The sequence below is a fragment of the Narcine bancroftii genome, chromosome 14 (assembly GCF_036971445.1).
Source record: "Narcine bancroftii isolate sNarBan1 chromosome 14, sNarBan1.hap1, whole genome shotgun sequence".
Lineage (NCBI taxonomy): Eukaryota > Metazoa > Chordata > Chondrichthyes > Torpediniformes > Narcinidae > Narcine > Narcine bancroftii.
In genome coordinates, this window is record NC_091482.1 from 912,090 (window position 1) to 939,592 (window position 27,503).

The following is a 27,503-nucleotide window of genomic DNA, read 5'->3' on the forward strand; positions in this document are numbered from 1 at the left end:
ACAACCAGCATCCTGACCTCCAGTGGAAAGACAGTCATTGATGAAGTAGCTGGAACTGCTTGGTCTTCGCATGCCCTAGGACTCCTCAACTACTGAATAATGTTCCATTCGTATTCCCATGGGTAATCTCACCAGCAGGGCCTCACTCAAGGCCAGTGCCATGGTTTCAAATGCAGCAGTTGTCAGGAGTTTGCACATTCTCCCTGTGACCTGTGTGGGTTTCCCTCAGGTGGTCTTTCCTCCAACCTTCCAAAACATACAGGATGTAAATGGGCAGCACGAGCCTCAATAGGTGGAATGGGTTTCCACTGTGCCACACAGTTAAAATATTTTTTTTTAAACTTAGACACTTCACAACCAGTCCAAAGGCCTCCCACAATGCCCATTTGCACATAAATGGAACCTTGAGTTCTTCCCCTCAGCATCCCGGGGATTTCAACCAATCACAGCATCCTGACTGATTTTAGCTAAGAATAGCAAGGAACACACAAATCAAACAGCTTACCTGGAATAGCGTAAAGGGCTCTGCTGTCATCATGGTTTGCAAGAAAAGTTACGGCTTCAGTCTGCGACCTCTGTGACTGAAACAGAAAGACACTGTCATTACATGCAAGAACATGAATTGGGAAAATATTAAGCCGGCTCGGGGGAGGGGAGGGGGCACCGGCTCGGGGGAGGGGAGGGGGCACCGGCTCGGGGGAGGGGAGGGGGCACCGGCTCGGGGGAGGGGAGGGGGCACCGGCTCGGGGGAGGGGAGGGGGGCACCGGCTCGGGGGAGGGGAGGGGGCACCGGCTCGGGGGAGGGGAGGGGGCACCGGCTCGGGGGAGGGGAGGGGGCACCGGCTCGGGGGAGGGGAGGGGGGCACCGGCTCGGGGGAGGGGAGGGGGCACCGGCTCGGGGGAGGGGAGGGGGCACCGGCTCGGGGGAGGGGAGGGGGCACCGGCTCGGGGGAGGGGAGGGGGCACCGGCTCGGGGGAGGGGAGGGGGCACCGGCTCGGGGGAGGGGAGGGGGCACCGGCTCGGGGGAGGGGAGGGGGCACCGGCTCGGGGGAGGGGAGGGGGCACCGGCTCGGGGGAGGGGAGGGGGCACCGGCTCGGGGAGGGGAGGGGGCACCGGCTCGGGGGAGGGGAGGGGGCACCGGCTCGGGGGAGGGGAGGGGGCACCGGCTCGGGGGAGGGGAGGGGGCACCGGCTCGGGGGAGGGGAGGGGGCACCGGCTCGGGGGAGGGGAGGGGGCACCGGCTCGGGGGAGGGGAGGGGGCACCGGCTCGGGGGAGGGGAGGGGGCACCGGCTCGGGGGAGGGGAGGGGGCACCGGCTCGGGGGAGGGGAGGGGGCACCGGCTCGGGGGAGGGGAGGGGGCACCGGCTCGGGGGAGGGGAGGGGGCACCGGCTCGGGGGAGGGGAGGGGGCACCGGCTCGGGGGAGGGGAGGGGGCACCGGCTCGGGGGAGGGGAGGGGGCACCGGCTCGGGGGAGGGGAGGGGGCACCGGCTCGGGGGAGGGGAGGGGGCACCGGCTCGGGGGAGGGGAGGGGGGCACCGGCTCGGGGGAGGGGAGGGGGCACCGGCTCGGGGGAGGGGAGGGGGCACCGGCTCGGGGGAGGGGAGGGGGCACCGGCTCGGGGGAGGGGAGGGGGGCACCGGCTCGGGGGAGGGGAGGGGGCACCGGCTCGGGGGAGGGGAGGGGGCACCGGCTCGGGGGAGGGGAGGGGGGCACCGGCTCGGGGGAGGGGAGGGGGGCACCGGCTCGGGGGAGGGGAGGGGGGCACCGGCTCGGGGGAGGGGAGGGGGCACCGGCTCGGGGGAGGGGAGGGGGCACCGGCTCGGGGGAGGGGAGGGGGCACCGGCTCGGGGGAGGGGAGGGGGCACCGGCTCGGGGGAGGGGAGGGGGCACCGGCTCGGGGGAGGGGAGGGGGCACCGGCTCGGGGGAGGGGAGGGGGCACCGGCTCGGGGGAGGGGAGGGGGCACCGGCTCGGGGGAGGGGAGGGGGCACCGGCTCGGGGGAGGGGAGGGGGCACCGGCTCGGGGGAGGGGAGGGGGCACCGGCTCGGGGGAGGGGAGGGGGCACCGGCTCGGGGGAGGGGAGGGGGCACCGGCTCGGGGGAGGGGAGGGGGCACCGGCTCGGGGGAGGGGAGGGGGCACCGGCTCGGGGGAGGGGAGGGGGCACCGGCTCGGGGGAGGGGAGGGGGCACCGGCTCGGGGGAGGGGAGGGGGCACCGGCTCGGGGGAGGGGAGGGGGCACCGGCTCGGGGGAGGGGAGGGGGCACCGGCTCGGGGGAGGGGAGGGGGCACCGGCTCGGGGGAGGGGAGGGGGCACCGGCTCGGGGGAGGGGAGGGGGCACCGGCTCGGGGGAGGGGAGGGGGCACCGGCTCGGGGGAGGGGAGGGGGCACCGGCTCGGGGGAGGGGAGGGGGCACCGGCTCGGGGGAGGGGAGGGGGCACCGGCTCGGGGGAGGGGAGGGGGCACCGGCTCGGGGGAGGGGAGGGGGCACCGGCTCGGGGGAGGGGAGGGGGCACCGGCTCGGGGGAGGGGAGGGGGCACCGGCTCGGGGGAGGGGAGGGGGCACCGGCTCGGGGGAGGGGAGGGGGCACCGGCTCGGGGGAGGGGAGGGGGCACCGGCTCGGGGGAGGGGAGGGGGCACCGGCTCGGGGGAGGGGAGGGGGCACCGGCTCGGGGGAGGGGAGGGGGCACCGGCTCGGGGGAGGGGAGGGGGCACCGGCTCGGGGGAGGGGAGGGGGCACCGGCTCGGGGGAGGGGAGGGGGCACCGGCTCGGGGGAGGGGAGGGGGCACCGGCTCGGGGGAGGGGAGGGGGCACCGGCTCGGGGGAGGGGAGGGGGGCACCGGCTCGGGGGAGGGGAGGGGGCACCGGCTCGGGGGAGGGGAGGGGGCACCGGCTCGGGGGAGGGGAGGGGGCACCGGCTCGGGGGAGGGGAGGGGGCACCGGCTCGGGGGAGGGGAGGGGGCACCGGCTCGGGGGAGGGGAGGGGGCACCGGCTCGGGGGAGGGGAGGGGGCACCGGCTCGGGGGAGGGGAGGGGGCACCGGCTCGGGGGAGGGGAGGGGGCACCGGCTCGGGGGAGGGGAGGGGGCACCGGCTCGGGGGAGGGGAGGGGGCACCGGCTCGGGGGAGGGGAGGGGGCACCGGCTCGGGGGAGGGGAGGGGGCACCGGCTCGGGGGAGGGGAGGGGGCACCGGCTCGGGGGAGGGGAGGGGGCACCGGCTCGGGGGAGGGGAGGGGGCACCGGCTCGGGGGAGGGGAGGGGGCACCGGCTCGGGGGAGGGGAGGGGGCACCGGCTCGGGGGAGGGGAGGGGGCACCGGCTCGGGGGAGGGGAGGGGGCACCGGCTCGGGGGAGGGGAGGGGGCACCGGCTCGGGGGAGGGGAGGGGGCACCGGCTCGGGGGAGGGGAGGGGGCACCGGCTCGGGGGAGGGGAGGGGGCACCGGCTCGGGGGAGGGGAGGGGGCACCGGCTCGGGGGAGGGGAGGGGGCACCGGCTCGGGGGAGGGGAGGGGGCACCGGCTCGGGGGAGGGGAGGGGGGCACCGGCTCGGGGGAGGGGAGGGGGCACCGGCTCGGGGGAGGGGAGGGGGCACCGGCTCGGGGGAGGGGAGGGGGCACCGGCTCGGGGGAGGGGAGGGGGCACCGGCTCGGGGGAGGGGAGGGGGCACCGGCTCGGGGGAGGGGAGGGGGCACCGGCTCGGGGGAGGGGAGGGGGCACCGGCTCGGGGGAGGGGAGGGGGCACCGGCTCGGGGGAGGGGAGGGGGCACCGGCTCGGGGGAGGGGAGGGGGCACCGGCTCGGGGGAGGGGAGGGGGCACCGGCTCGGGGGAGGGGAGGGGGCACCGGCTCGGGGGAGGGGGGGGGCACCGGCTCGGGGGAGGGGAGGGGGCACCGGCTCGGGGGAGGGGAGGGGGCACCGGCTCGGGGGAGGGGAGGGGGCACCGGCTCGGGGGAGGGGAGGGGGCACCGGCTCGGGGGAGGGGAGGGGGCACCGGCTCGGGGGAGGGGAGGGGGCACCGGCTCGGGGGAGGGGAGGGGGCACCGGCTCGGGGGAGGGGAGGGGGCACCGGCTCGGGGGAGGGGAGGGGGCACCGGCTCGGGGGAGGGGAGGGGGCACCGGCTCGGGGGAGGGGAGGGGGCACCGGCTCGGGGGAGGGGAGGGGGCACCGGCTCGGGGGAGGGGAGGGGGCACCGGCTCGTGGGAGGGGAGGGGGCACCGGCTCGTGGGAGGGGAGGGGGCACCGGCTCGGGGGAGGGGAGGGGGCACCGGCTCGGGGGAGGGGAGGGGGCACCGGCTCGTGGGAGGGGAGGGGGCTCCGGCGGGGGGAGGGGAGGGAGCTCCGGCGGGGGGAGGGGAGGGGGCTCCGGCGGGGGGAGGGGAGGGGGCTCCGGCGGGGGGAGGGGAGGGGGCTCCGGCGGGGGGGAGGGGAGGGGGCTCCGGCGGGGGGAGGGGAGGGGGCTCCGGCGGGGGGAGGGGAGGGGGCTCCGGCGGGGGGAGGGGAGGGGGCTCCGGCGGGGGGAGGGGGAGGGGTCACCGGCTTGGGGGAGGGGAGGAGGCATCGGCTTGTGGGGGAGGGCAGCACCAGAGGCAGCTCAGGGGCGGGCAACATTAATGGTGACTCTCCATCTGCCTTATGGCTTGCAGAAGGGAATCTCGCATAATATTACAAGTTGTGTACTATTATGTGACAAATGAACCTTGTAAATAAATAAGGAAGGCAGAGGAAAATGCCTGGAAATAACAGCGAACAGGTTGAACATGAATGAGGAACTGAGTTATTAGCACTGAAGAAATGATCAAACCAAAGACCAAATAATCCTCAGCACCTTAGGACCTGTGCCTCAGGGTTTTGGAGGAAGTGCCTGTCATCATACAGAATTCCACAGTCGCTAGATCTGTTGCCACAGATTGGAAGTCAGCAAACATAACCCTACTACTTCAGGAAGGAGAGATTGAGCACCTGTTGGCTGACATTGGTAATGGGGAATATATTATTCAGGAAACAATGGGAATAGGCTGTCAACTCAGACTCCTGAAAGGGACATCATGCTTGACAAACCTGTTGGAATATTTTTAAAAGAGAAATTACAAAGAAAGACCAATTGACACAGATTTCAACTTTCAGAATACCTTCAGTGAGATGCCTGGCAAGGAATCATAACAAAATTCAGCACAAGATATTGAGGTAATACATGGGCATAGGCTGGTTACTGAACAAGAAACAGTACAGGAATAACGGGTCACTTTCAAGTTGGGACACTGCTGGGATCGCTGGGCTCAGATTGTCTGATCTTGGAAGCTCAGCAGGCTCAGAACTTGGAGGGGAAACCATCAGGAACTCCAGGTGCTGTAGGTTTCTGTGAGGGGCACTGGACAAAGTGGCGACTCTCTCTCTGCCTTATGGTAGACAAAGTTAAAGAATTTCATGCATGTTACACTCTAAATGTAGTGTGACATAGCAATAATTAACCTTTGCCTTTTTAAACCTTCATCCACTTTGAAACAACATTCAAGGAATGCCTTTGTAACTATTCTATAGTTTGTCTCCTTAAAGGAATAAAGGCAAAAGCACAGACACGTGCTTGCAGAATATTCTAGAAGTTTTCCATTAAATAAAGTGTTGACCTGAAAAGGCTAAATGTTGCTGCTGGAATGACGATGGCAGCCGAGAGTGTCATCCAGCAGTCCTGACACTTACTATGTGTGGACAGTCCCTGGTATCAATCAACACCTGGTAGTAGGTATGTGTTTTGCCTTTCACCTCTTTGGAGCCTTGAGTCCCCCGGACTTTCTGTTTTACTGCAAGCAGGAGGAAAGAAAAAATGTTTTAATTAATTTATTGGCAGCACCAAATATTAAAAATGTAAAAATCTGCAGCTGTTGTAAATCTAAAAGTGCTGAATCTCTGAGTCATTGGTCTAAATCATTCCCAGCGTTTCTCTCCACAGATGCTGCCCCCCCAATCCATTTTCATTAAAGAATACAGGTGGCCCTCCACACTATGGCTGTTTAAGAAACAGAAATTTCTCCTACAAATTCACAATTTACAAAAATTTGTAATACAAAATAAAATTCAATCTCAAGGAATTTATATGAAAATGTTTTTTTTTCCAGTGCATGTCGTTAAGGACCACGACATGGAGCATTTTCACAGATCACATCCCCAGAACAAGGAAATTGTCTAAACCGAACTCCAAGTCTCACAACGCCAAGGAGATGCGGCAAACACCTTCGAGGCCCTGGGTCTAGGCCGGGAAACATCAAAAGTATTTCATATTCGTGGGAAGGATGGTGAAGTGGAAACGTGTTCCCCAAGTTGCTGGTTGACCCACTGTGATGATACAGGCACAAGGATTCCAGCAGTACAGCTCATAAAATTTAAAGCCCCAGAAACCTGGACTCATTCCCTCCTTCTGCTGTCTGCGGGAAGTTTGCACATTATCCCTGTGCTCCCCTGGGCACTCCAATTTCCTCTCATGTTCAAAAGGTAGCTTAATTATCTTTCACACCAGAGTTTTTCACCTTCCTGACTGTCACAGAAAGTAGTAGAAGCAGCGAGTGACTTCAAAAGAATGAGCAGTACCTATCAGTGCTGGATGAAACCACATCCCGATCATACATTCTGGCATGCCAAGGGAATAGGACAATCCCTCGGTATCCAAACACACTGTGCAGAAATAGCTGTGGAGAGAGCACAAAGGAGATTAATAACTTACTGCCACCCCAGCTCTCAGCCACTGAAGACAGTGGCACAGCGAGAGACCCAGGCCGCGTCCCGTCCGTTACTGACCCATTCATTCAAATCCTGCCCAGCTTGTCAGGACAAAGGAGTGGTTAAGGTTCAAAAGGCAAATGGCATATTGGTCTTTCCTGAGGGGGTTGGTGCTTAGAAGCTAGCATTGTTTCAAATGTGTTGAACACTGATAGGCCCAGAAGTACTTCACCATCTCAGTTCTTATTCCTGGTGTGGAGCCAGTCCAAAACAGATTAACTGTCTAATTCCTGGGATAAGTTGGCTGTCTTTTGGAAATCAGACTTGATGGGAAGGGGGTGGGGAGCTGGAAGAAAGCAGACAGAAGAATAGGGAGAGAGAGAAACTTGGAGGAAGAAGGGTGGTGTTAATGGAAACAGGAGGTTGATGTTAACACAATCTGGATGGAGAGTGCCCAGATGGAATTCGAGGTGTGGTTCCTCCAATTTGCAAGCAGCCTTGGTTTCACAGGGCATGAGGCCATGATGTGGGAATGGTGTGTGGAATTAAAATGGGTGGCCACTTGGAGATCCCGACTTTGTTGCAGACAGAGTGAAGGTACTGAACGAAGCGATCGCCCAGCCTCTCCGATATAGAGACGGCCACAACGGGAGCACCGGACGCAGGAGATCAGTCCCACAGCTTCACAAGTGAAGTGTTGCTTCTCTCGGCAGGACTGTTTGGGGGAAAAGGTGTGTGCGCAAGTGGAGCATCTCCTGCAGTCACAGGGGATGAGTGAGAAGTGATGAGGGGACGAAGGAGTCCCAGAAGGCACAGTCCCAGAAGACAGTGAAGAAGGAAAGATGTGCCTGGTGGTGCGATCGTGATGTAATGGGGAAAATTGCATCGGATGATCTGTTGGATGCAAAGTTTGGTGAGGACAACGGGAATCCTGTCCTTGAGTCTAAGGGTGAAGGGAGCTAGGACAAATGTGGAGATGTGGAAAGACAAAAGCTGAGATGATGGCAGGAGAGGGGAAGATATTTTTTGAAGGACATCTTGGATTTATTGGGAGCAAATGCGACAGAGAGTGAGGAATTTAGAGAAAAAATAGAATCCTTATGCAGACAGGGTGTAAAAATGGTGTATTTGAGGTAACTGTGGGAGATGGTAAGATTGGAGAAAAATTTATTAATTTAATTTGTAATTTACACATACAACATGGTAACAGGCCCTTTCATCCCACGAGTTTGTGCAGCCTGATTACACCCAATTAACTTGCATCCCCACTACGTTTCGAACGGTGGATGAAACCGAGGCACCTGGGGAAACCCCATGCAGCTGAGGGGAAAACTTACAAACTCCTTACAGGCAATGTGGGGTTCGAACCCCAGTCGCTGGAGTTGTATCAGTGTTGTAGTAATCGGGATGCTAATTGTGTTGCATTGTCAAGAAAGATCAGTCAAGAGTTTGTCTCCCACGATGGAGAAGGAGAGATGCTGTCTCTTACCTGACCAGTTTCATACTTGCCCTGCAGCTTTGGTGCCTCAAACACCCCGACTGTCTCCAACACTTTGCCTTCAGGGCGATTCCTGGGAAGAGAGAGATGACAAGAGAAGATCTACATTCAAAGAAAGTGGAGAGAGAGAGAGATAATGATCATTGGCTGGGGTAAGAAAAAGGAGCAGCGATAGATAGGGTGGGAGGGTTTGGAGAAAGAGAAGGATGAGAAGCAACACTTCACTTGTGAAGCTGTGGGACTGATCTCCTGCGTCTGGTGCTCCCGTTGTGGCCGTCTCTACATTGGAGAGGCTGGGCGATCGCTTCGTTCAGCACCTTCACTCTGTCTGCAACAAAGTAGGGATCTCCAAGTGGCCACCCATTTTAATTCCACACACCATCCCCATATCATGGACTCATGCCATGTGAAACCAAGGCCTGCTTGCTAATTGGAGGAACCACACCTTGAATTCCACCTGGGCACTCTCCATCCAATTGTGTTAACATCACTTCTCCTGTGATGGGCAGGCAGGAAAGAGAGAAAAGCCAACTTTTCCAGAGAAGGGGACATGATTGTGGGCCAGAGGACAGTGGAGTGGGACATGGAGAGGTGGACCATGAACCGGGGAGAATGAGCACAAAACACAAGGAAAGCAGAGGAGGAGGAGCAGTGCGATCAGGTCCGGCGAGGTGGGCCAGAGTGGGTGGGGGGTGGGGGGAACAGAGGAAAGACAGTGGGTGAACTACAAGGAGGAGGTGCAGGGGAATAGGGTGGGGGGTGCTAGGCGGGGGCACAGGGAGAAGTGAGGAGGGCTAGAAGGGGGCACAGCAGGGGCACCAGGAGATGTGGGGGGCGAGGAGGGGGCACCGAGAGTTGTGGGGGGGCGAGGAGGGGGCACCGGGAGACGTGGGGGGCGAGGAGGGGGCACCGGGAGACGTGGGGGGCGAGGAGGGGGCACCGGGAGACGTGGGGGGCGAGGAGGGGGCACCGGGAGACGTGGGGGGCGAGGAGGGGGCACCGGGAGACGTGGGGGGCGAGGAGGGGGCACCGGGAGACGTGGGGGGCGAGGAGGGGGCACCGGGAGACGTGGGGGGCGAGGAGGGGGCACCGGGAGACTTGGGGGGGAGGAGGGGGCACCGGGCGACTTGGGGGGCGAGGAGGGGGCACCGGGAGACGTGGGGGGCGAGGAGGGGGCACCGGGAGACGTGGGGGCGAGGAGGGGGCACCTGGAGACGTGGGGGGTGAGGAGGGGGCACCGGGAGACTTGGGGGGGAGGAGGTGGCACCGGGCGACTTGGGGGGGAGGAGGAGGCACTGGGCGACTTGGGGGGGAGGAGGTGGCACCGGGCGACGTGGGGGGCGAGGAGGGGGCACCGGGAGACTTGGGGGGAAGGAGGTGGCACCGGGAGACGTGGGGGCACCAGGCGACGTGGGGGGCGAGGAGGGGGCACCGGGCGACTTGGGGGGCGAGGAGGGGGCACCGGGCGACTTGGGGGGCGAGGAGGGGGCACAGCAGGGGCACCAGGAGATGTGGGGGGCGAGGAGGGGGCACCGGGAGACTTGGGGGGGAGGAGGGGGCACCGGGCGACTTGGGGGGCGAGGAGGGGGCACCGGGAGATGTGGGGGGCACCGGGAGACGTGGGGGCCGAGGAGGGGGCACCGGGAGACGTGGGGGGCGAGGAGGGGGCACCGGGAGACTTGGGGGGGAGGAGGTGGCACCGGGAGACTTGGGGGGGAGGAGGTGGCACCGGGAGACGTGGGGGGGAGGAGGTGGCACCGGGCGACGTGGGGGGGAGGAGGTGGCACCGGGCGACGTGGGGGGGAGGAGGTGGCACCGGGCGACGTGGGGGGGAGGAGGGGGCACCGGGCGACGTGGGGGGGAGGAGGGGGCACCGGGCGACGTGGGGGGGAGGAGGGGGCACCGGGAGACGTGGGGGGCGAGATGGGGGCACCGGGAGACGTGGGGGCGAGGAGGGGGCACCGGGAGACGTGGGGGCGAGGAGGGGGCACCGGGAGACGTGGGGGGCGAGGAGGGGGCACCGAGAGACTTGGGGGGTAGGAGGTGGCACCGGGCGACATGGGGGGCGAGGAGGGGGCACCGGGCAACTTGGGGGGGAGGAGGGGGCACCTGGAGACGTGGGGGGCGAGGAGGGGGCACCGGGAGACGTGGGGGCGAGGAGGGGGCACCGGGAGACGTGGGGGCGAGGAGGGGGCACCGGGAGACGTGGGGGCGAGGAGGGGGCACCGGGAGACGTGGGGGGCGAGGAGGGGGCACCGAGAGACTTGGGGGGGAGGAGGTGGCACCGGGTGACGTGGGGGGGAGGAGGGGGCACCGGGCGACGTGGGGGGCGAGGAGGGGGCACCGGGCAACTTGGGGGGCGAGGAGGGGGCACCGGGCAACTTGGGGGGCGAGGAGGGGGCACCGGGCAACTTGGGGGGCGAGGAGGGGGCACCGGGCAACTTGGGGGGCGAGGAGGGGGCACAGCAGGGGCACCGGGAGATGTGGGGGGCGAGGAGGGGGCACCGGGAGATGTGGGGGGCGAGGAGGGGGCACCGGGAGATGTGGGGGGCGAGGAGGGGGCACCGGGAGATGTGGGGGGCGAGGAGGGGGCACCGGGAGATGTGGGGGGCGAGGAGGGGGCACCGGGAGATGTGGGGGGCGAGGAGGGGGCACCGGGAGATGTGGGGGGCGAGGAGGGGGCACCGGGAGATGTGGGGGTCGAGGAGGGGGCACCGGGAGATGTGGGGGGCGAGGAGGGGGCACCGGGAGATGTGGGGGGCGAGGAGGGGGCACCGGGAGATGTGGGGGGCGAGGAGGGGGCACCGGGAGATGTGGGGGGCGAGGAGGGGGCACCGGGAGATGTGGGGGGCGAGGAGGGGGCACCGGGAGATGTGGGGGGCGAGGAGGGGGCACCGGGAGATATGGGGGGCGAGGAGGGGGCACAGAGGGTTGTGGGGGTGGGGTGAGGAGACGCAAGGTACTGGGTGAAATGCAAGTCCGTGGGGAGTAGTGGGAATTACAGCTGCGTCAGACCCTTCAGCACCCAAGGTCTTCCCTCCTCTTCCGTGGGTCTCAGGGGGACCGACGGGTTCGGGGGCCCGACGGGACCGACGAGGTTCGGGGGCCCGACGGGACCGACGAGGTTCGGGGGCCCGACGGGACCGACGAGGTTCGGGGGCCCGACGGGACCGACGAGGTTCGGGGGCCCGACGGGACCGACGAGGTTCGGGGGCCCGACGGGACCGACGAGGTTCGGGGGCCCGACGGGCCCGACGAGGTTCGGGGGCCCGACGAGGTTCGGGGGCCCGACGAGGTTCGGGGGCCCGGGACTTTACCTGGATGAGAGGAGCCGGCCGTGCTGCTGCTGACACTGGCTGAGAGTGCAGGCGCGACAGGCGGCCAAGGCCCGGAGAGCAGCATTGGGCCTCCTGGCCAAGACCGATACGCAGCGGCCCAGCACCGGAGCCACCATGACACCACGGCGCGAGGCAGCTGCGCGCGCACCACGTGGACCCTGCGTCATCAGCCCCCAAGAAAGATGGCGTCCGTGGCTATTGGGGATGGGCCTCGCCAGGCCTGAAGACTGCGGCGCTCATTGCAGAAGGACCCCAGAGCGCGGTCTCTTCCTGCCTCAGCTCGGGGTTGACATCGGAAGTGGGACGTGAGCAGCGGGTGGGTCAACACGGGACGGAGCGGCCTCGATCTTCAGGTAAACGTTCAACCCGGACGGTGACAGCAGGAGGTGTCATCCCCTCCTCCCTCAGCGCCACTGGGTGTAATTGGGCTTCACGGGGAGAGAAGGAAGAGCAGGGGTGGGAGATTCGGGTTCAGGGGGTCGGGGTGAATGGGACAGGGTGGGGGGGGTTCGGGGTGAATGGGACAGGGTGGGGGGGGTTCGGGGTGAATGGAACAGGGTGGGGGGGGTTCGGGGTGAATGGAACAGGGTGGGGGGTTCAGGGTGAATGGGACAGGGTGGGGGGTTCAGGGGGTTGGGGTGAATAGGACAGGGTGGAGTGTTCAGGGGGTCGGGGTGAATGGGACAGGGTGGGGGGTTCAGGGTGAATGGGATAGGGTGGGGGGTTCACGGGGTTGGGGTGAATAGGACAGGGTGGGGGTTTCAGGGGGTCGGGGTGAATAGGACAGGGTGGGGGTTTCAGGGGGTCGGGGTGAATAGGACAGGGTGGAGTGTTCAGGGGGTCGGGGTGAATGGGACAGGGTGGGGGGTTCAGGGGGCAGGGTGAATGGGATAGGGTGGGGGGTTCACGGGGTTGGGGTGAATGGGACAGGGTGGGGGGTTCAGGGGGTCGGGGTGAATGGGACAGGGTGGGGGGTTCAGGGGGCAGGGTGAATGGGATAGGGTGGGGGGTTCAGGGTGTCGGGGTGAATGGGACAGGTTTGGGGGTTCAGGGGGTCGGGGTGAATGGGACAGGGTGGAGTGTTCAGGGGGTCGGGGTGAATGGGACAGGGTGGGGGGTTCAGGGGGTCGGGGTGAATGGGACAGGTTGGGGATTCAGGGGGTCGGGGTGAATGGGACAGGGTGGAGTGTTCAGGGGGTCGGGGTGAATGGGACAGGGTGGGGGATTCAGGGGGCAGGGTGAATGGGATAGGGTGGGGGGTTCAGGGGGTCGGGGTGAATGGGACAGGGTGGGGGATTCAGGGGGTCGGGGTGAATGGGACAGGGTGGGGGGGTTCAGGGGGCAGGGTGAATGGGATAGGGTGGGGTGTGGAGATTGAGGGGGACAAGGGGGGGGGTTTGAAGGTTTGGGGTGCAGGAACAGGGGAGGAGGTTGAGGAGAATGGGGTATGAAGGGAACACTGGGTGAGGGGAAAAGGGGAGTGAAGAAGACGAGTGGAGGGGGTTGGGGACTGAGCTATAGAGGGGCAGAAGTGAGAGTGAAAGGGGAAGCGGGGAGATGCGTGGGGATGGGGAGGACAGGTTCAATACCTCTTCCTCCACAGATGTTGCCTGACCTGCTGGGGAAAGAGCAGGGAATGGGATGTTGAGGCTTTATGAGGCCCTAGTGAGTCCTCACTTGGAGTTTTGGGCTTCTTGTTTAAGAAAGGATGTGCTGACATTGCAGATGGTTCAGAGGGGGTTCCCGAGGATGATTCCAGTAATGAAAGGGTTAGCATACGAGGATTATTTGACGGCTCTTGGTCTGTACTTGTTGGAATTCAGGAGAATGAGGGATGATCTCATTGAAACATTTAAATTTGGAAAGGTGTGGACACAGTAGATGGAGAAAGGTTGTTTAGGAGAGCCCAGGACAACAGGGCACAACTTCAGGATTGAAGGATGTCCATTTAGAACAGAGAAGCAGAGGGTGGTGAATCTCTTGCCACAGCTGGTTATGAAGGCTGGGTCGTTGGGTTTATTTAAGGCAGAAATTGATAGGTGCTTGATTAGTCAGGGCATCAAAGGTGATGGGGAGAAGGCCAAGCAGTGGGGCTGGAGGGAGAATGGCTCAACTCAAGGTTAAATGGCAAGCACACTCAATGGGCTAAATGGCCTATTTCTGCTGCTTGTCTTTTTTTAAGTTTCGACATACAACAAGGTAACAGCCCCTTTCGGCCTATGAGCCCGTGCCACCCAATTACACCCCCAATATGTTTTGGTGTGGTAGGAAACTGGAGCCCCCAGGGAAAAACAACGCAGACATGGGGAGAACATACAAACTCTTTCCAGACAGCGCGGGATTCGACCCCGGCCCGATTGTTGATGCTGTAACAGCATGTGCTAACCACTACACCAACCCTGCTGCCCCATTGCACTACTTCCTGTGTGCGCGGCCCATTAATATTTAACTGCCCAAGATCACCTCATATGCTCATCTCCTCATTTCACTGCTGTGGTCTCTACCTCTGGACCCCTTGTCTGATCACCATAGGATTTGTTAATTAGGGTCGTGTCCCTAACCCGATGGTTAGTAGTCTTTTACTGCCTTACCAAATAAGGAGGGCCTTATCAGCTCTAGCCGTGATGAAGAGTTTCTCCAGCATTGTGTTTTTACTTCAACTAAGGTGTTGGCAGTCTCTCCTGTTTTACTATAAACAAAATAGAATGGAGCCACAGCCTTTCTTTTACCCAATCAACAGCCCAAAACTTGCATTCTCACACACATTTCTTTCTTTAATATTTTATTTTGATTTTTCATGAATGTACTTAATAAAATCTTCAATATCACAATATATTAAGCTTCCTCATACAAAAAAAACATAGAAATTCCCCCATCCCCGTCCACAAATGTAAATCCACACACCGTCAGAAATCACACCTTATTAACCCAAAAAAAAATCTATATGGGGAAGTCACATCTGTTATGATCCTTATTTTTTAAATTATAATTGGGTCCAAATATGGCTGCCATATCTTGACAAATGTGTCAGACTTGTTTTTTTTTTAGATTGTATGTAATTTTCTCCAAAGGTATACAGCCATTCATCTCTGCAGACCATTGTGCTAAAAGTAATGGTGAACCGGACTTCCAAGTAGTTGCAATACACTTCTTAACCACTGCTAGAGCAACTTTGACAAAAGAAATTTAGAATTTAGTTAACTTATTACTTATTTCAATAAAATTACCCAAAAGATAAAGTTCCAGGTTGTCTGCAAAGGCACCCCTGTTATCCTTATTTACTTTTCTACAATATCCTGACAAAAAGACCTCACCTTCACACATGACCAAGTAGCATGTAAAGACATTCCTGCTTCAATCCCACAACTAAAACACATCTCTGATATTTCAGATTTTGACCTATTTGGCGTCTGTGGCGTAAGATAGAATTGGTGTTGGAAGTTATACTGAACCAGTCCATGTCTTGATTTTATAATTGATGTCATAATATCCAAACATGAATCAGACTAGCATCTTTCTGATATTACCACACCTCAGTCTGACTCCCACCTCTCTCTTGACCTCTGTAAACCTGGTTTTGCACTTTCACTCTGGAGAGCATCATACATTTTTATGAATTTAGATGTATTCCCCAGCCAGATCGTTCGCTCCTTTTCACTAATTTCAGGTGGGACCAAAATTGGCCTCCATCTTTCTGTCAGGAATGATCTTAGCTGGAGAAAACAGAAGAAAGTTCCATATTTCTGTTTTAGTTGATCAAAAGTCATAAGAATCCCCGGTGTCAACCCAGGAGTTTAATATTCTGTTACCGAGGTTCATAATAGTACTCTTAAAGGTATCCCTGCTTTTTTTCACAATACAATTTCTTGCCATTCTCTAATCACATGAATTAATTTTGGATTATCCCTCTTTTTTGATATTGACAACACTCCACTTGTAGATAAAATCCTTCGCTGCTTCCTCTTTCATTGAGTATAATCCCATTCAAATCCGGGGTTGGGGGGTGGATGCTGCCTTCCTCAAAGAAAGATGAAAGAAATCTGGCTTTTGCTGACAAATAATACTTCCTAAAATCTGGCAGTTTAAGTCCTCACATTTTATAATCCCACATTAATTTTTCAAGCAAAATTCTTGGCACCTTATTATTCCAGAGGAATGACCAAATATAATTATTTAATAATTTTTTTGAAAAAGAAATAGCCAGTGATTGAAAGGATATTGTCATCTTGGCATCACTTTCATTTTTACTCAGTTAACCCTTCCAATCAAAGTAATCGGCAAGATTTTCCATTTCTGCCAATCCTTCTCTATCTTCCCTAATAGGGGAGTATAATTTGAACAAATTCTGTAGGTTATTGTCAGTCATTCCTAAGTATTTGATTCCATCTATTCTCCATTTAAATCAACTTCCTTTTGGATATCTTTCATAATCAAAATTTGTTAATGGCATTTTATCACATTTATCCATTTTAATTTTATAACCTGAAATGAGAGAGGCTGAAATACTTTATCTTCTATTAGGGAACCAAGCAGGTCAGGTGGCAGAAGTCTGTCGGTGAGGATTTGGGGTCCAATGACCATAATGTCATTAGGTTCAAGTTATGGATAAGGATAGGTCTGGTCCTCAAGTTGAGGTTCAAAATTGGAGAAAGGCCAATTTTGTGGAAATGATAAAGGATCTTTATACAAAAGGAACATGCATTCTCTGGACCTTCCAAATCTTACATTTGAAGGCCTCCACTTGCCGCACATGTCCTTGCCAGAAAACAACTTCTTCCTGTCAGCTTTTCCATGTTCCTACCAGGATTAAAGGCAAAATTAACAGGTGTAGGGAACCTTGGTTTTCAGGGGATATTGGTGTATAACTGGTATAGGCAGCAAGGAGCAAATGAAGTATTTGCTGAGTATTGAAAATGTAAGAGAATAATAAAGAAGGAAATCAGGAAAGTTAAAAAGAAGACATGATGGGGCTGTGGCAGATAACGTAAAGGAAAATCCAAAGGGTTTCTACAAGTACATTAAGGGTAAGAGGATAACAAGGGACAAAATTGGTCCCCAAGAAGATCAGAGTGGTCAACTACGTGTGGAGCATCACGAAATGGGGGAGATCTTAAACAGTTTTTTTGCATCAGTATTTACTCAGGAAACTGGCAGAGTGCATACGATGGAAAGGAAACAAATAGAAGGGTGATGAAACATATGGAGATTGAGGAGGAGGTGCTTGCTACCTTACAGTGAATAAAGGTAGACAAACCCCTGGGCCGGATATGAGATTTCCTCAGACCTTGTGGGAGACAAATGTTGAAATTGCAGGGACCCTGACAGATATATTCAAAATGTCCTTGGTCACGGGAGAAGTCCCAGAGGATTGGAGAATAGCTCATGTTGTCTGTTGTTTAAGAAAGGCTCCAAGAGTAAACCAGGTAACTAGAGCCCAGTGAGCCTGACATTAGTCATGAGCAAATTATTGGAAGGAGTTCTGAGAGATAGCATATATAGGTATTTGGACAGCCAGCAGGGCTTTGTGCATGGTAGTCATGTTTAACAAATCATGTAGAGTTTTTGAGGAAGTTACCAAAAAGGTAGATGAAGGAAAGGCTGTGGATGTTGTCTACATGGACTTTAGGAAGGCCTTGGACAAGGTCCCTCATGGGAGGGTAGTTCAGAAGGAATCCATAGAATGGTTATAAACTGGATTTGAAATTGGCTGAGTGGGAGAAAACAGAGAGTGATAGTGGACGGTTGCTTCTCATACTGGAGGCCTATGACGAGTGGTGTTCCTCAGAGATCTGTATTGGGAGCTTTGTTGTTTCTATCAATGATGTGGATGATAACGTGGTAAATTGGATCAGAAAGTTTGTTGATGACACAAAGATAGGAGGCGCAGTGGACAGTGAGGAAGATTACAGAGGGATCTGGACCAACTGGGAGAATGGGCCAGTAAATGAATGATGGAGTTTAATGTAGATAAGTGTGAGGTGTTGCATTTTGGAAGAGCAAATCACAGAAGGACATACACTGTAAATGGAAGGGCACTGAGGAGTGGGCGGAGCAAAGAGACCTGGGGATTGTTCCCTGAAGATGGTGTTGTAAGAAAGTTTTTGGCATCTTGGCCTTTATAAATCGAAGTATTGAGTCCAGGACATGGGATGTTATGTTGAAGTTGTATGAGTCATTGGTGAGGCCAAATTTGGAATATTCTGTGCAGTTCTGGTTGCCTAACTACAGGAAGGATATCAATAAGATAGAAAGAGGGCAGAGAAGATTTACCAGGATGTTGCTGGGTCTTCAGGAGTTGAGTTACAGGGAAAGATTAAACAGGTTAGGACTTTATTCCTTGGAACAAAGAAGAATAAGGGGAGATTTGATTGAGGTTTTCAAATTTATGAGGGGTATAGACAGAGTAAATAGTGGGCTCTTTCTGGAGATTAGGAGAAGATAAACACGAGAGGACATGGCTTGAGGGTGAAACTGGAAAGGTGGTGGGAGTGTGGAATGAGCTGCCATCTAATATGGTGGGTGTGGACTCGATCTTGAGTTTGAAGAACAAATTGGATAAATATATGATGGGAGAGGTCTGTAGGGTTATGGAATGGGACTAGCTGAACAATGGTCAGCACAGACCAGAGGGGCTGAATGGCCTGTTTCTTTTTCTATGGTTCTCTTCCATATTTTTCTAGTGTTGTTTGCAATTTCTCCAGAGACTCAGCTGGGTCAGATAAATATAGAAGAACATCATCAGCAAATAGGCTGATTTTATGTTCTTCTTGTCCAACTTTGAAGTCTTTAATATCCTGATTTCTCCTTATAATGTCCACCAGCGATTCAATTGCAAGAATGAAAAGCGCTGGGGACAGGGGACAACCCTGTCTTCTCAATCTACTTAGAGGGAAAACTGCTGACATTTGACATCTGACATAATTTTGTTTTATGGTTTATGATAGAGAGTTTTATTCAATTTAAGAATGTTCTCCCTTTTTCAAATTTATTCAACGTTTTAAATAAAAAAGGTCTTTCTAAGCGGTCGAGGGAGGCTCTTAAACTGGCATTCAATTTTAATTTAGCCATATGTATTATATTGAAAAGCCTACCCAGATTATTTGAAGAGTGCCTTCCTTTAACAAATCCCACCTTATATATCAATTTAGGTGACTATCGTCCCAGTCTTCGCCAATATCTTATAATCAGCACTCACAAGCAAGATAGGTCTATATTTTGAGGTTTTTAATGGGTTCCTGTTTTTTTCTGGCAACATTGTAATAATAGCTGTTGAAAACGAGTCCAGGAGAGTCTGAGTCTCCACTGCCTTGTCTAGCACTTCCATTATAAGAGGTATCAACAAATCCTTAAATTGTCTATAGAATTCAGACGGGAACCCATCTTCCCCCGGAGACTTATTAGCTGCAGGGTGCTCAGAGCCTTCTCATTTTCTTGTGAAAGGGACATCTAACTCCATCTGTTCTCTTACCTTTAATTTTGGAAGCTCAATTTCACTAGGAGCTTGTCCATCTCATTATTATCTCCTAATAATTCTGATTTATAGTTTTGTATAATATTGTCTAAAAATATCATTAATCTCTTTTTGGTTGTACATTAGAATGTCGGCTTCTGTTTAAATTATATTTATCATCCTCAATGACTCCTCTGACTTGCCAGGACAAGACCTTGTGTGCTCGTTCTCCTAATTCGTAATAATTTTGCTTAGTTTTAAAGATTTTTTTTCTGTTTTATACATTTGCAATGTGTTATATCTCAATTTTTTAATCTCTAATAGTCTATATTTTTCTTTAAACCCATCCTCTGTTATCTCTTTCTCCAAACCATCCAATTCTGCATTATAAGAAATATTTTGCCCTCTCAGATAAGCTTTAAGTGTGTCCCATATCAAAAAGCTGTTATCGGTGAAAGAAAGATTTGTCTCACAAAATACTTCTGTCTCTTAATAAACTCACAGAAGTCTGTCCTTTTCAACAAGGTGGCATTAAGGCACCATCTGTACGCTTTTTCTTGTTTTCACACTATTGCAATAGTTAATGGTGATTGGTTTGATAATAGCCTCATCAAGTATTCCCTTTTTACCACTCTGCTTTTTAACTGCAGACATTAAAAATAAATCAGTCCTTGCCCTTGCATATGAGTCATGGACCCTTGAGTAGAAAGAGTAGGCTCTCTCTGGGGTTAAGCTGCGTCCAGATATCAATCAGATTTAAATCTTTCACAAATGATAGCATCACTTTTGCAGCCTTCGCCCTCATTACCATTCTCACTGATTTATTCAATATCAGATTTAAAAAGAAATTGAAACGCCCTCTGACCAATATATTTTGTCTACCCATTCACAGTAAAAAAACATCAATTTTAAACATTTAAACCTTTTTAATACTCTCCACAGAGAGCTCATCCAAAACACATCTGTCTGATCCTTCGCGTGGCCACGTCCCCCTCACACGCATTCCCATATCTCCACACCGAGTGAATTTATCTGTTTGCAACCCTGCAGGAGCCGATTCAATGAGCTATTAACTCAAGGTTTCTTTGCTAATCTGACTTTGATGTTGTCCCACCTTCTGTTTTGCTCGTTATCACAGTTTATTGTGTCCAGGTCCACCAGCTTGTCCCTTGGGGTTGCTCGTCATCCCGCGCTCATGGCACGAGCTCTCCGAGTGAAGGATAGCTTCCTGCAAGACCTTGACCTTGTGCTGAAAGAGGATCATGCTCTGCCTGTAGATCTGCGCTCAGAACTTGAATCCTGCTTCATGGAAACAAAACCCACTCTTCCTTTTACCCTCCTGAGGAAACTCCACAGGTTTTTACAGGAGAAAGGTGAGTGATCTGGCCTCGCTCTTTGTCACTGGTGAACTAGCTGGGCCCAGACTGCTGGTACTTGTGAGTTCCCTTTTACCTTGAGTCATATTTGGAATGGGTTGCACAGATATTCTGTGAAAGGGACATTACACTCTGAATTAATATTGAGAAAGCAACAATCTGTCTGCACATCCATTTGCCATTAGGAGGACTCAAGACTCTGCATACTTTTCTTGAACACTGATCAGTCCCACTCTATCAACATCTTCCCCTGCTTGGCAGAACTTTTTCTCTCCCCAAATGACTCCTCCCATTTTCTCCATGGGTACACATACATGTCAACTTGTCAGCCTAGTTGGTTGGTGTGTGGAACAGTCCCTATTCCAATCCGACTTTAATACCTGTCCACAGCCCTTCTTCCACTACATGAACAACACATTGGGTCCACCTTCTGTACCCGTGCACAACTTGTCAATGCCAACATTCACTTGGCCTTAAATGTACCTGGAATGTTTTTGGATCTCTACACCTCCAAGTAAGGAAGCTAATTACATTGGACAACAAATTTTTTCAAAAGCTTTGCTTCCTGAAAGTGGGGATTATGATAGATAACTTCTGGCTGAACACAAAGATAATTTCAGATTTGCTGCATCACGTAGGAAGTTGGAGAGACATTAAATTAACTTTTATTGAATTTATCCTGTTTAATTGCATAATGACTCTGACACATTGAGACAGTTCAACCGACCTAAAAATGTTTCGCCACTGATTTTCATTTGTACTCAGCATCTGATGCCTCTTGTGTCAGTGTCCAACAATAGTCGGCCGGCATTGAAGGATTCCAGTTGCCCTGATACCACTTTTCCATGATCGCAATGTCCTGGTGAGACCTTTCATCATGTTTATCACTGACTGCACCAGGATCAGCCAGGAAGTGCGAATGCAGAAAAAATTTTCAATGACATGTTGCACTTTATGGTTTTCTACACTTGAAGTAGACTTAAAGTATGACAGGAAATCACAAAAATGGGTTATATCTTAAAAAATGATTTGTGATAGAAAATTTTTAAGGTGATTTTCATGACCAGCAGCCCCCAAAATCTATAAAAGTGTTCAGAAAGGAAATTCTTTGTTGTCCACTGTTATCCACTGACATTTTTAACATGGACTCACTCAGCCACATGTTCAAACACTTTCTTCTCAGGATTTCCATTCCATTATATGTTATATGCTACCCTTTTTCCAACATCACACCTTTCCCCAGGCTGTCACCTTTCTCTCCACGATATCTGAAATGTCTTCTTTACATTCTCATTGAAAAGCCTTCACCCATATCTCCTCCACTTCATACACCATCGCTCTCACCTAACTTCCCCTAACAACACCCCCCCGCCAAAAGACAGAACAAGCAGGGAGTCCCCTTGGTTCTCTCCACCACACCAGCCTCCACAACAGGCTGATCTTGAGTGGCAAGCACCCTCAGTCCTGTGCCCATGGTGAGGAGCTCCATCAGTCCTGTAACCATGGTGGGGTGTTCCCTCAGTCCTGTGACCATGGTGGGGTGCTCCCTCAGTCCTGTGACCATGGTGGGGTGCTCCCTCAGTCCTGTGACCATGGTGGGGTGCTCCCTCAGTCCTGTGACCATGGTGGGGTGCTCCCTCAGTCCTGTGACTATGGTGGGGTGCTTCCTCAGTCCTGTGACCATGGTGGGGTGCTTCCTCAGTCCTGTGACCATTGTGGGGTGCTCCCTCAGTCCTGTGACCATGGTGGGGAGCTCCCTCACAGTCCTTCACCACAGTGGGTGCTCCCTCAGTGCACACGGTGTGGATATCCCTCAGTCCTGCGCCCACAATGGGGAACCCCTTCTCTACAAATGTTCTCCCATGATGCAAGAACTGCCACCTCTCTGTTTCACACTCTCCCTTCCAGTCACCCCTGCCTCTGTGACAGTGAGCTCTGTTCCTGCCTTGCCCTCTGGCTGAGCTGCCCTCCATCTGCACCATGCTGGATCGCACGGTCATCAGGTCTCCTCACTGGCCACCGGCTCAGGTTGTCGTAGTCTCACGGTTTGTCTGTTTTGTTTGCAGGGTTCCCTGTGTATCTCCATGAACTTCTGGAGGGAGCAGAGATATTTACCCCTGAAGTGAAGTTGCCAGAGAGGGTGAGTATAGAATGTGGTGATGGAATGCTGCTCTCAGTATGACACTGGGTGCTGCACCCTCCCTCTCACTGGCTGTTGCACTGGGTTCTCTACCATCACCAAACTGAGCTTTTACCCTCCACCCCACTCTCATGAACCCTGCCTAGCTTCCTTGGTTCAGTCAGAGTGTGTGTTCATGCCCTCCTGGGCAGAGAATTTCACAATTTACCAGGTTCAGTGTAGGCATTTCTGGACTCTGTCCTGAATGTCTGATCCCTCACCTGAGGCTATGCTGCCCAGATCACACACCTTGGCTGCACCTGTCCTGTCCAGGAGTGATTGAGCTCAACCTTCTTGCCGTTTCTCTTTCTGTGCCCCCTGCTCTCCTCTGATTTCATCCTCACCTATCTGCCCTAATGGGTAAATGGCAGCAACAGTTAATTTCCTGCCAAATTTTGAGACATGGAAGGAGACAGGAGCCAAGCCTGCCCGTGATGGTGAATTTCAGAATGCCATATTCTTGTGTCAACTTCACAACTTGATTTCTTGCCTACCTCTGCATCATCTGTAACAACCTCCCTCCTGGGTTGAGAAGTGCTGCATCCAGTGCTGTTCCCTGTGACACACCACTCATTGCACAAGCAACCACACTTGTGTCGATGAGACAACTAGTTTTGTATCGACACTTGTTTGTTACCCCTGACACCATAAACTTTTATTTTCTGCAATGATCTTTGATGGGGCACTTTCACAAATGTCCATGCCCACCATCTGAGAAAATGGTCAAATGTGATTTCCCTTTCACCAAGCCACAATTCCCCACATACCTTCATTTGTTTTCTAAATTCCAACTATAACTAATTTTCTAACAGCTTCTAACATTTTCCCAATGCCTGATAAGCTAACTGGCCTGTAGTCTCCTGCAAGTGAGTCACATTCACAATTTTCCAATCCAACGGAACAAAACATGAAGGTCTGCTGACGCTGTGATTGTAGTAAAAATACAGAGATCCTGGCAGAACTCAACTGGTCTTGCAGCGTCCACAGGAGGTAGATATATTAGTGATGTTTCAGGGCTGAGTACTTCAAGCATCAGTATTATATCTTTGACATGTGTGGATGTGAGAGTGTGTCTCTGAGTGTATGAGTGAGTAGCTCTCTGAATTAGCCTGTAAGTGTAGAGGTGTGAGAACATAGAACAATACAGCACAGTCCAGGCCCTTCGGTCTTTGATGTTGTGTCGACCCATACATTTCTTCCAAAAAAAAAGTTTTAAACCTTCCCTACCCTGTTACCCTCTTTTTCTTCCAACCATGTGTCTAAGTGTCTCTTAAATGCCCTCAATGTTTCAGCTTCCACCTCCATCCCTGGCAAAGCATTCCAGGCACCCACATCTCTATAAAAACATACCCCTGATGACTCCCCTAAACTTCCCACCTTAACTTTGTATCCATGTCCTCTGGTGTTTGCTGATCCTGCCCTGGGAAACAGATGTTGGCTGTCCACCCTGTCTATACCTCCCAGAATGTTGTAGACCTCCGTGAGCATGGGTGTGAGTGTGTGGGTGTGCTCTGAGGATGAGACAGGGCTGGTTGTCCCTCTAGGAGCTGGCAGTGCCAGGATAGGGCACCAATCTTGTGTTGTGTCAGCTGGTCGGCTTAAAGATCCCATTCTCATGTCACGTCCCCGTCTCTTTCAGAACCCCCAGCTTGTGGCCAGGTTGGAAAAGATCAAAGCCAAGTTGGAAAATGAGGAGTACAGGCGGATTACCAAAAACGTCAACTGCCAGGTATTGCCAACTTTACTGCTCCCTCACTTCTTGCCCCATTGTCTGGCTTCGTACCCAGCAGAAAGGCACCTGGCTGGGGGAAAAGCGACAGATTGTGATAACCTCCCTGTGTTCTTGTTCCCAGCAGATAAACCGACATGGCACTCTGGGTGATTTGGGAAGGCAAGGTGAGAGATTGAAAACTTTCAAACCATGTTTCTCCAAGTACAGGTGGAAACCAATTGGATCCAATGGAAAATGGAACCATGTTGGAACAACTGGAGGGTCTCAGGCAGCAGCTGGGGATGGAGAATCGGCTAGTATCTTGATGTAAGAAAGGGCCAGAGATTCGAATCATTTCCCTTTTTTCAGCTGCTGCTGTACTGCCTGTGATCTTCCAGCATTTGTGTTTGATTCCCATTCCAGTTTCGGGAGTGTAGACAGAGATGGCCACTGTGGGCCAAACATTTCCAGTGTGACAGAGTACACAGAATCAGTTGCATGCACTATTGAGATGGGGTGGTGGGAGGCTCTACATTTGTTGGGTCTGTGCACCCCACCTGGGAGAGGGTCCAATCAGATTGACAGGTGGGCCTGTATCCTATGGAGTTGAGACAATGAGGGGGAACCTGATAGAAACAGAAGGTCATAAGGGGTCACAGCGGGGAGAAGTTCCCAACAGTGGGAGAGTTATGAAGAATGGAGGTGAGGGATAGTGATGTAACTCGGAACTGTGTAGAAATGTGCAGCCAGCTCATGCCGTATGGAAGAAATCCCCTGTATCAGGAGTTAAGTCAATGTCACCTGCCACAGGGAGGGGTCCAGTCCTGGAGCAAATCAGCCAGGCTTTGAGGGCTGTGGCCTCCTCCTGCTCATACCCTTCACATCCAGGCCACACCTACGTTATGGCTAGTTGAGATACAGAAATTTTCCCTTAACAATTCACAAATCACTATCCAAAGATCTGAGAAACAGTAAAATTCACCATTTTGGAACTTATGGGAACAGTAAACCGTATCAAAATTGACACACAGAGTGACACACCTTCACAGATGGAAATTTCTTTCTGGATTGTTCTCCTGAGAGCCAAGCCTCACCAATTGTCGGGGGGGGGTGTGAAATGCATGTGCTTCTCCCTCCTGATCAGGTGGACAATGTCTCTGAAAGTGGAAAGGTTCATCACCAAAAACACAGACCAAAGCTGCAGTCATGCGACTTGGGTAATATGGGGGGGGCTTGTTGGGCATACAGAGGAAAGTGCTTCCTTAATCTGATCACAGCCCTAACAACATCGCTTTAAAAATGCTGTGTCATTTCCATGCTGCCTTCATTATACAGACATTGAACATTACAGCACAGTACGGACCCTTCAGCCCACAAAGTTGTACTAATCCATGCAACCTTATTGCACATCAATCTTAATCCTCCCTCACAGCCCAGAACCTTCTAATTTTCATTCATCCATGTACCTGTTTAAGATTCTCTTAAATGCCCCTATTGCCCTAGCCTCCACCACCACCAGTCCTGGCAATGTATTCCAGGCTTCCTCAACTTTCTGTGTACCAAAAGAAACTAACCCCTGATGTCTCCCCTACACCTTTTTCACCTCACCTGACAATTATGTCCTTTGGTGTTGGTCATTACCTCCACATCACCCCCACCCCAGAAACAGGTGCTGGGTGGCTGGTTGTGCACCCTATTCACCACAGAATCTTTCAGATCTCTTATTACATTGAATCCTTCGTCACTCCAAAGAGAAAAACTCCAGCTCTGTTAACCTTTCTTCATTGGACATGTTCTCCAATCCAGGCAGCATCCTGGGAAATCTCTGCATCCTCTCCAAAGATTCCACAGCTGTCCCACTACGAGGGGACTTTCCTCTGGTTCTTCCTGTGACCAACAAGGTTAATCTTCTGGATGAGAGTGGACATTGCTGACGTCTCCCTCTGCTCTGGTGTTACAGTGCGTTCAGCCAAGGCTGTGGTGGTAACTGTCATCAACTACCTGGTGACAGTGGGGGCAGCGTTTGCCTGTGCCTACCTCGCCAGTCAGTACTTCTTCACAGAGCCAGCAGCGGTGAGTATGGGTGAGAGCATCACTCAGGGAAGGGGTGCTTCATGTGAGATTGCATTGGAATGGAGGGGAGTTGGTGGAAAGAGAATGAGTGGGAAATGTCAAAGGGCAGGCATTTGGATTTTGATTTTACTGTGTAAATGGCATGTGGAATATATACACCTGGGGGGGGGGGGGTCCCAATATGGGCTGTGCTCAGTGATGGACACCTGTACCAGTGGGGGGGGGGGTGTCCCCAGTGTGGGCTGTGGTCATTGTGTGACCGACACCTGTACTAGTGGGTCCCAGTGTGGGCTGTGGTCAGTGATGGACCTGGTTCTTCCCCTGCTCTTGGCTCCCTTGGGAGTCCAAATTGGAGGAGAGTTTCCTGTCACTCCCTCCCTCTCTCCTTCCCTGTCCATCCCTGCTCTGGGTTTCTGATGGAATGTGTGTGATGACATGACCTGGGAGCATCTTGTTTTCTGATGCCGCCTCTCCTTTTCTCCCCATGCTCCAGTGTGTTCTCTGTGCACTGATCATGGCCTCTGTGGTGGGATTGGCAGAGCTCTACGTGCTTGTGCGGACAATGGAGGGCGAGCTTGGAGAAATGTAGAAGACTCACCTTGGCGGATGCTTGAAATGTGGTGTCTGTCAATCTTGATGTTGCAATGCAGCTGTTGATAATATTTTGAAGTGATCTTGTGCTTGCCACTGAGGATTCGTTTGTTCCAAGCATTACCTTATGAACATTTAAGGAATAATTAAGTTGATGTATTCTTCCCATAAAGAACATCAATGAGAAATTTATTTAGGCCTACAGGACAGTAACAAAGCCATTTTGGCCAACAAGTCCGTGCTACCTAATTTACACCAATTAACCTACAACCCCTCTATGTTTTTAATGGTGGGAGGAAACCAGAGCCCCTGGGGAAAACTCTCAGACACTGTTATAACATACAAACTCCTGACAGATAATGTGGGATTCGTACCCTGGTTCTGATTACTGGCGATGTAAGTGTTGCACCAGCTGTGCTTTCTTCTGACAACCCACCAGCTATGTCCTCACTTTACTTTCATTGAATTTAATTCACAATTTACAAACTTTACTATGTGTAGATTATACATCAAGCTGCAGAACCATGTAACATAATTTAACCATATACATACAACCAGGCAACACGTTTT

General features: G+C 54.0%; 3 protein-coding genes across 8 annotated transcripts in view; 1 reads left to right on the forward strand and 2 right to left on the reverse strand.

Moving 5' to 3' along the window:
- Positions 1–493: 493 nt before the first annotated feature.
- LOC138749476 (polymerase delta-interacting protein 2-like) lies at positions 494–11,735 on the reverse strand. The gene is made up of 5 exons (XM_069910853.1): positions 11,533–11,735; positions 8,207–8,288; positions 6,589–6,686; positions 5,704–5,804; positions 494–581 (listed from the first exon to the last, which is right to left on the reverse strand). The coding sequence occupies exons 1-4, from the start codon at positions 11,718–11,720 to the stop codon at positions 5,726–5,728; spliced, it is 447 nt and encodes a 148-aa protein (XP_069766954.1). The 5' UTR covers positions 11,721–11,735; the 3' UTR covers positions 494–581; positions 5,704–5,725.
- Positions 11,736–11,816: 81 nt separating this feature from the next.
- tmem199 (transmembrane protein 199) lies at positions 11,817–27,125 on the forward strand. 5 transcript variants are annotated; one of them, XM_069910848.1, is made up of 7 exons: positions 11,817–11,906; positions 20,142–20,376; positions 22,446–22,519; positions 24,198–24,287; positions 24,412–24,454; positions 26,230–26,342; positions 26,836–27,125. In XM_069910848.1, the coding sequence occupies exons 2-7, from the start codon at positions 20,199–20,201 to the stop codon at positions 26,929–26,931; spliced, it is 594 nt and encodes a 197-aa protein (XP_069766949.1). In that variant the 5' UTR covers positions 11,817–11,906; positions 20,142–20,198; the 3' UTR covers positions 26,932–27,125. The 5 variants fall into 5 exon arrangements, with proteins under 5 accessions (XP_069766949.1, XP_069766951.1, XP_069766952.1 ...); XM_069910850.1 differs by having other exon boundaries at positions 24,415–24,454; XM_069910849.1 differs by having other exon boundaries at positions 11,818–11,906; positions 20,156–20,376.
- smyd4 (SET and MYND domain containing 4) overlaps positions 14,376–27,503 on the reverse strand; it is a 42,158-nt gene continuing 29,030 nt past the window's right edge. Inside the window, exons 10-11 of one of the 2 annotated variants that reach the window (XR_011348678.1) lie at positions 26,941–27,057; positions 14,376–25,426 (exon numbers count right to left, since the gene is read on the reverse strand). Coding sequence is in view for 1 of the 2 variants with exons in the window: in XM_069910847.1 (XP_069766948.1) it covers positions 27,054–27,057 (4 nt within the window). In the remaining variant the exon portion in view is untranslated. Of the gene's footprint in view, positions 25,427–25,475; positions 27,058–27,503 lie in introns of those variants that run through there. The other variant, XM_069910847.1, reaches the window with a different exon arrangement.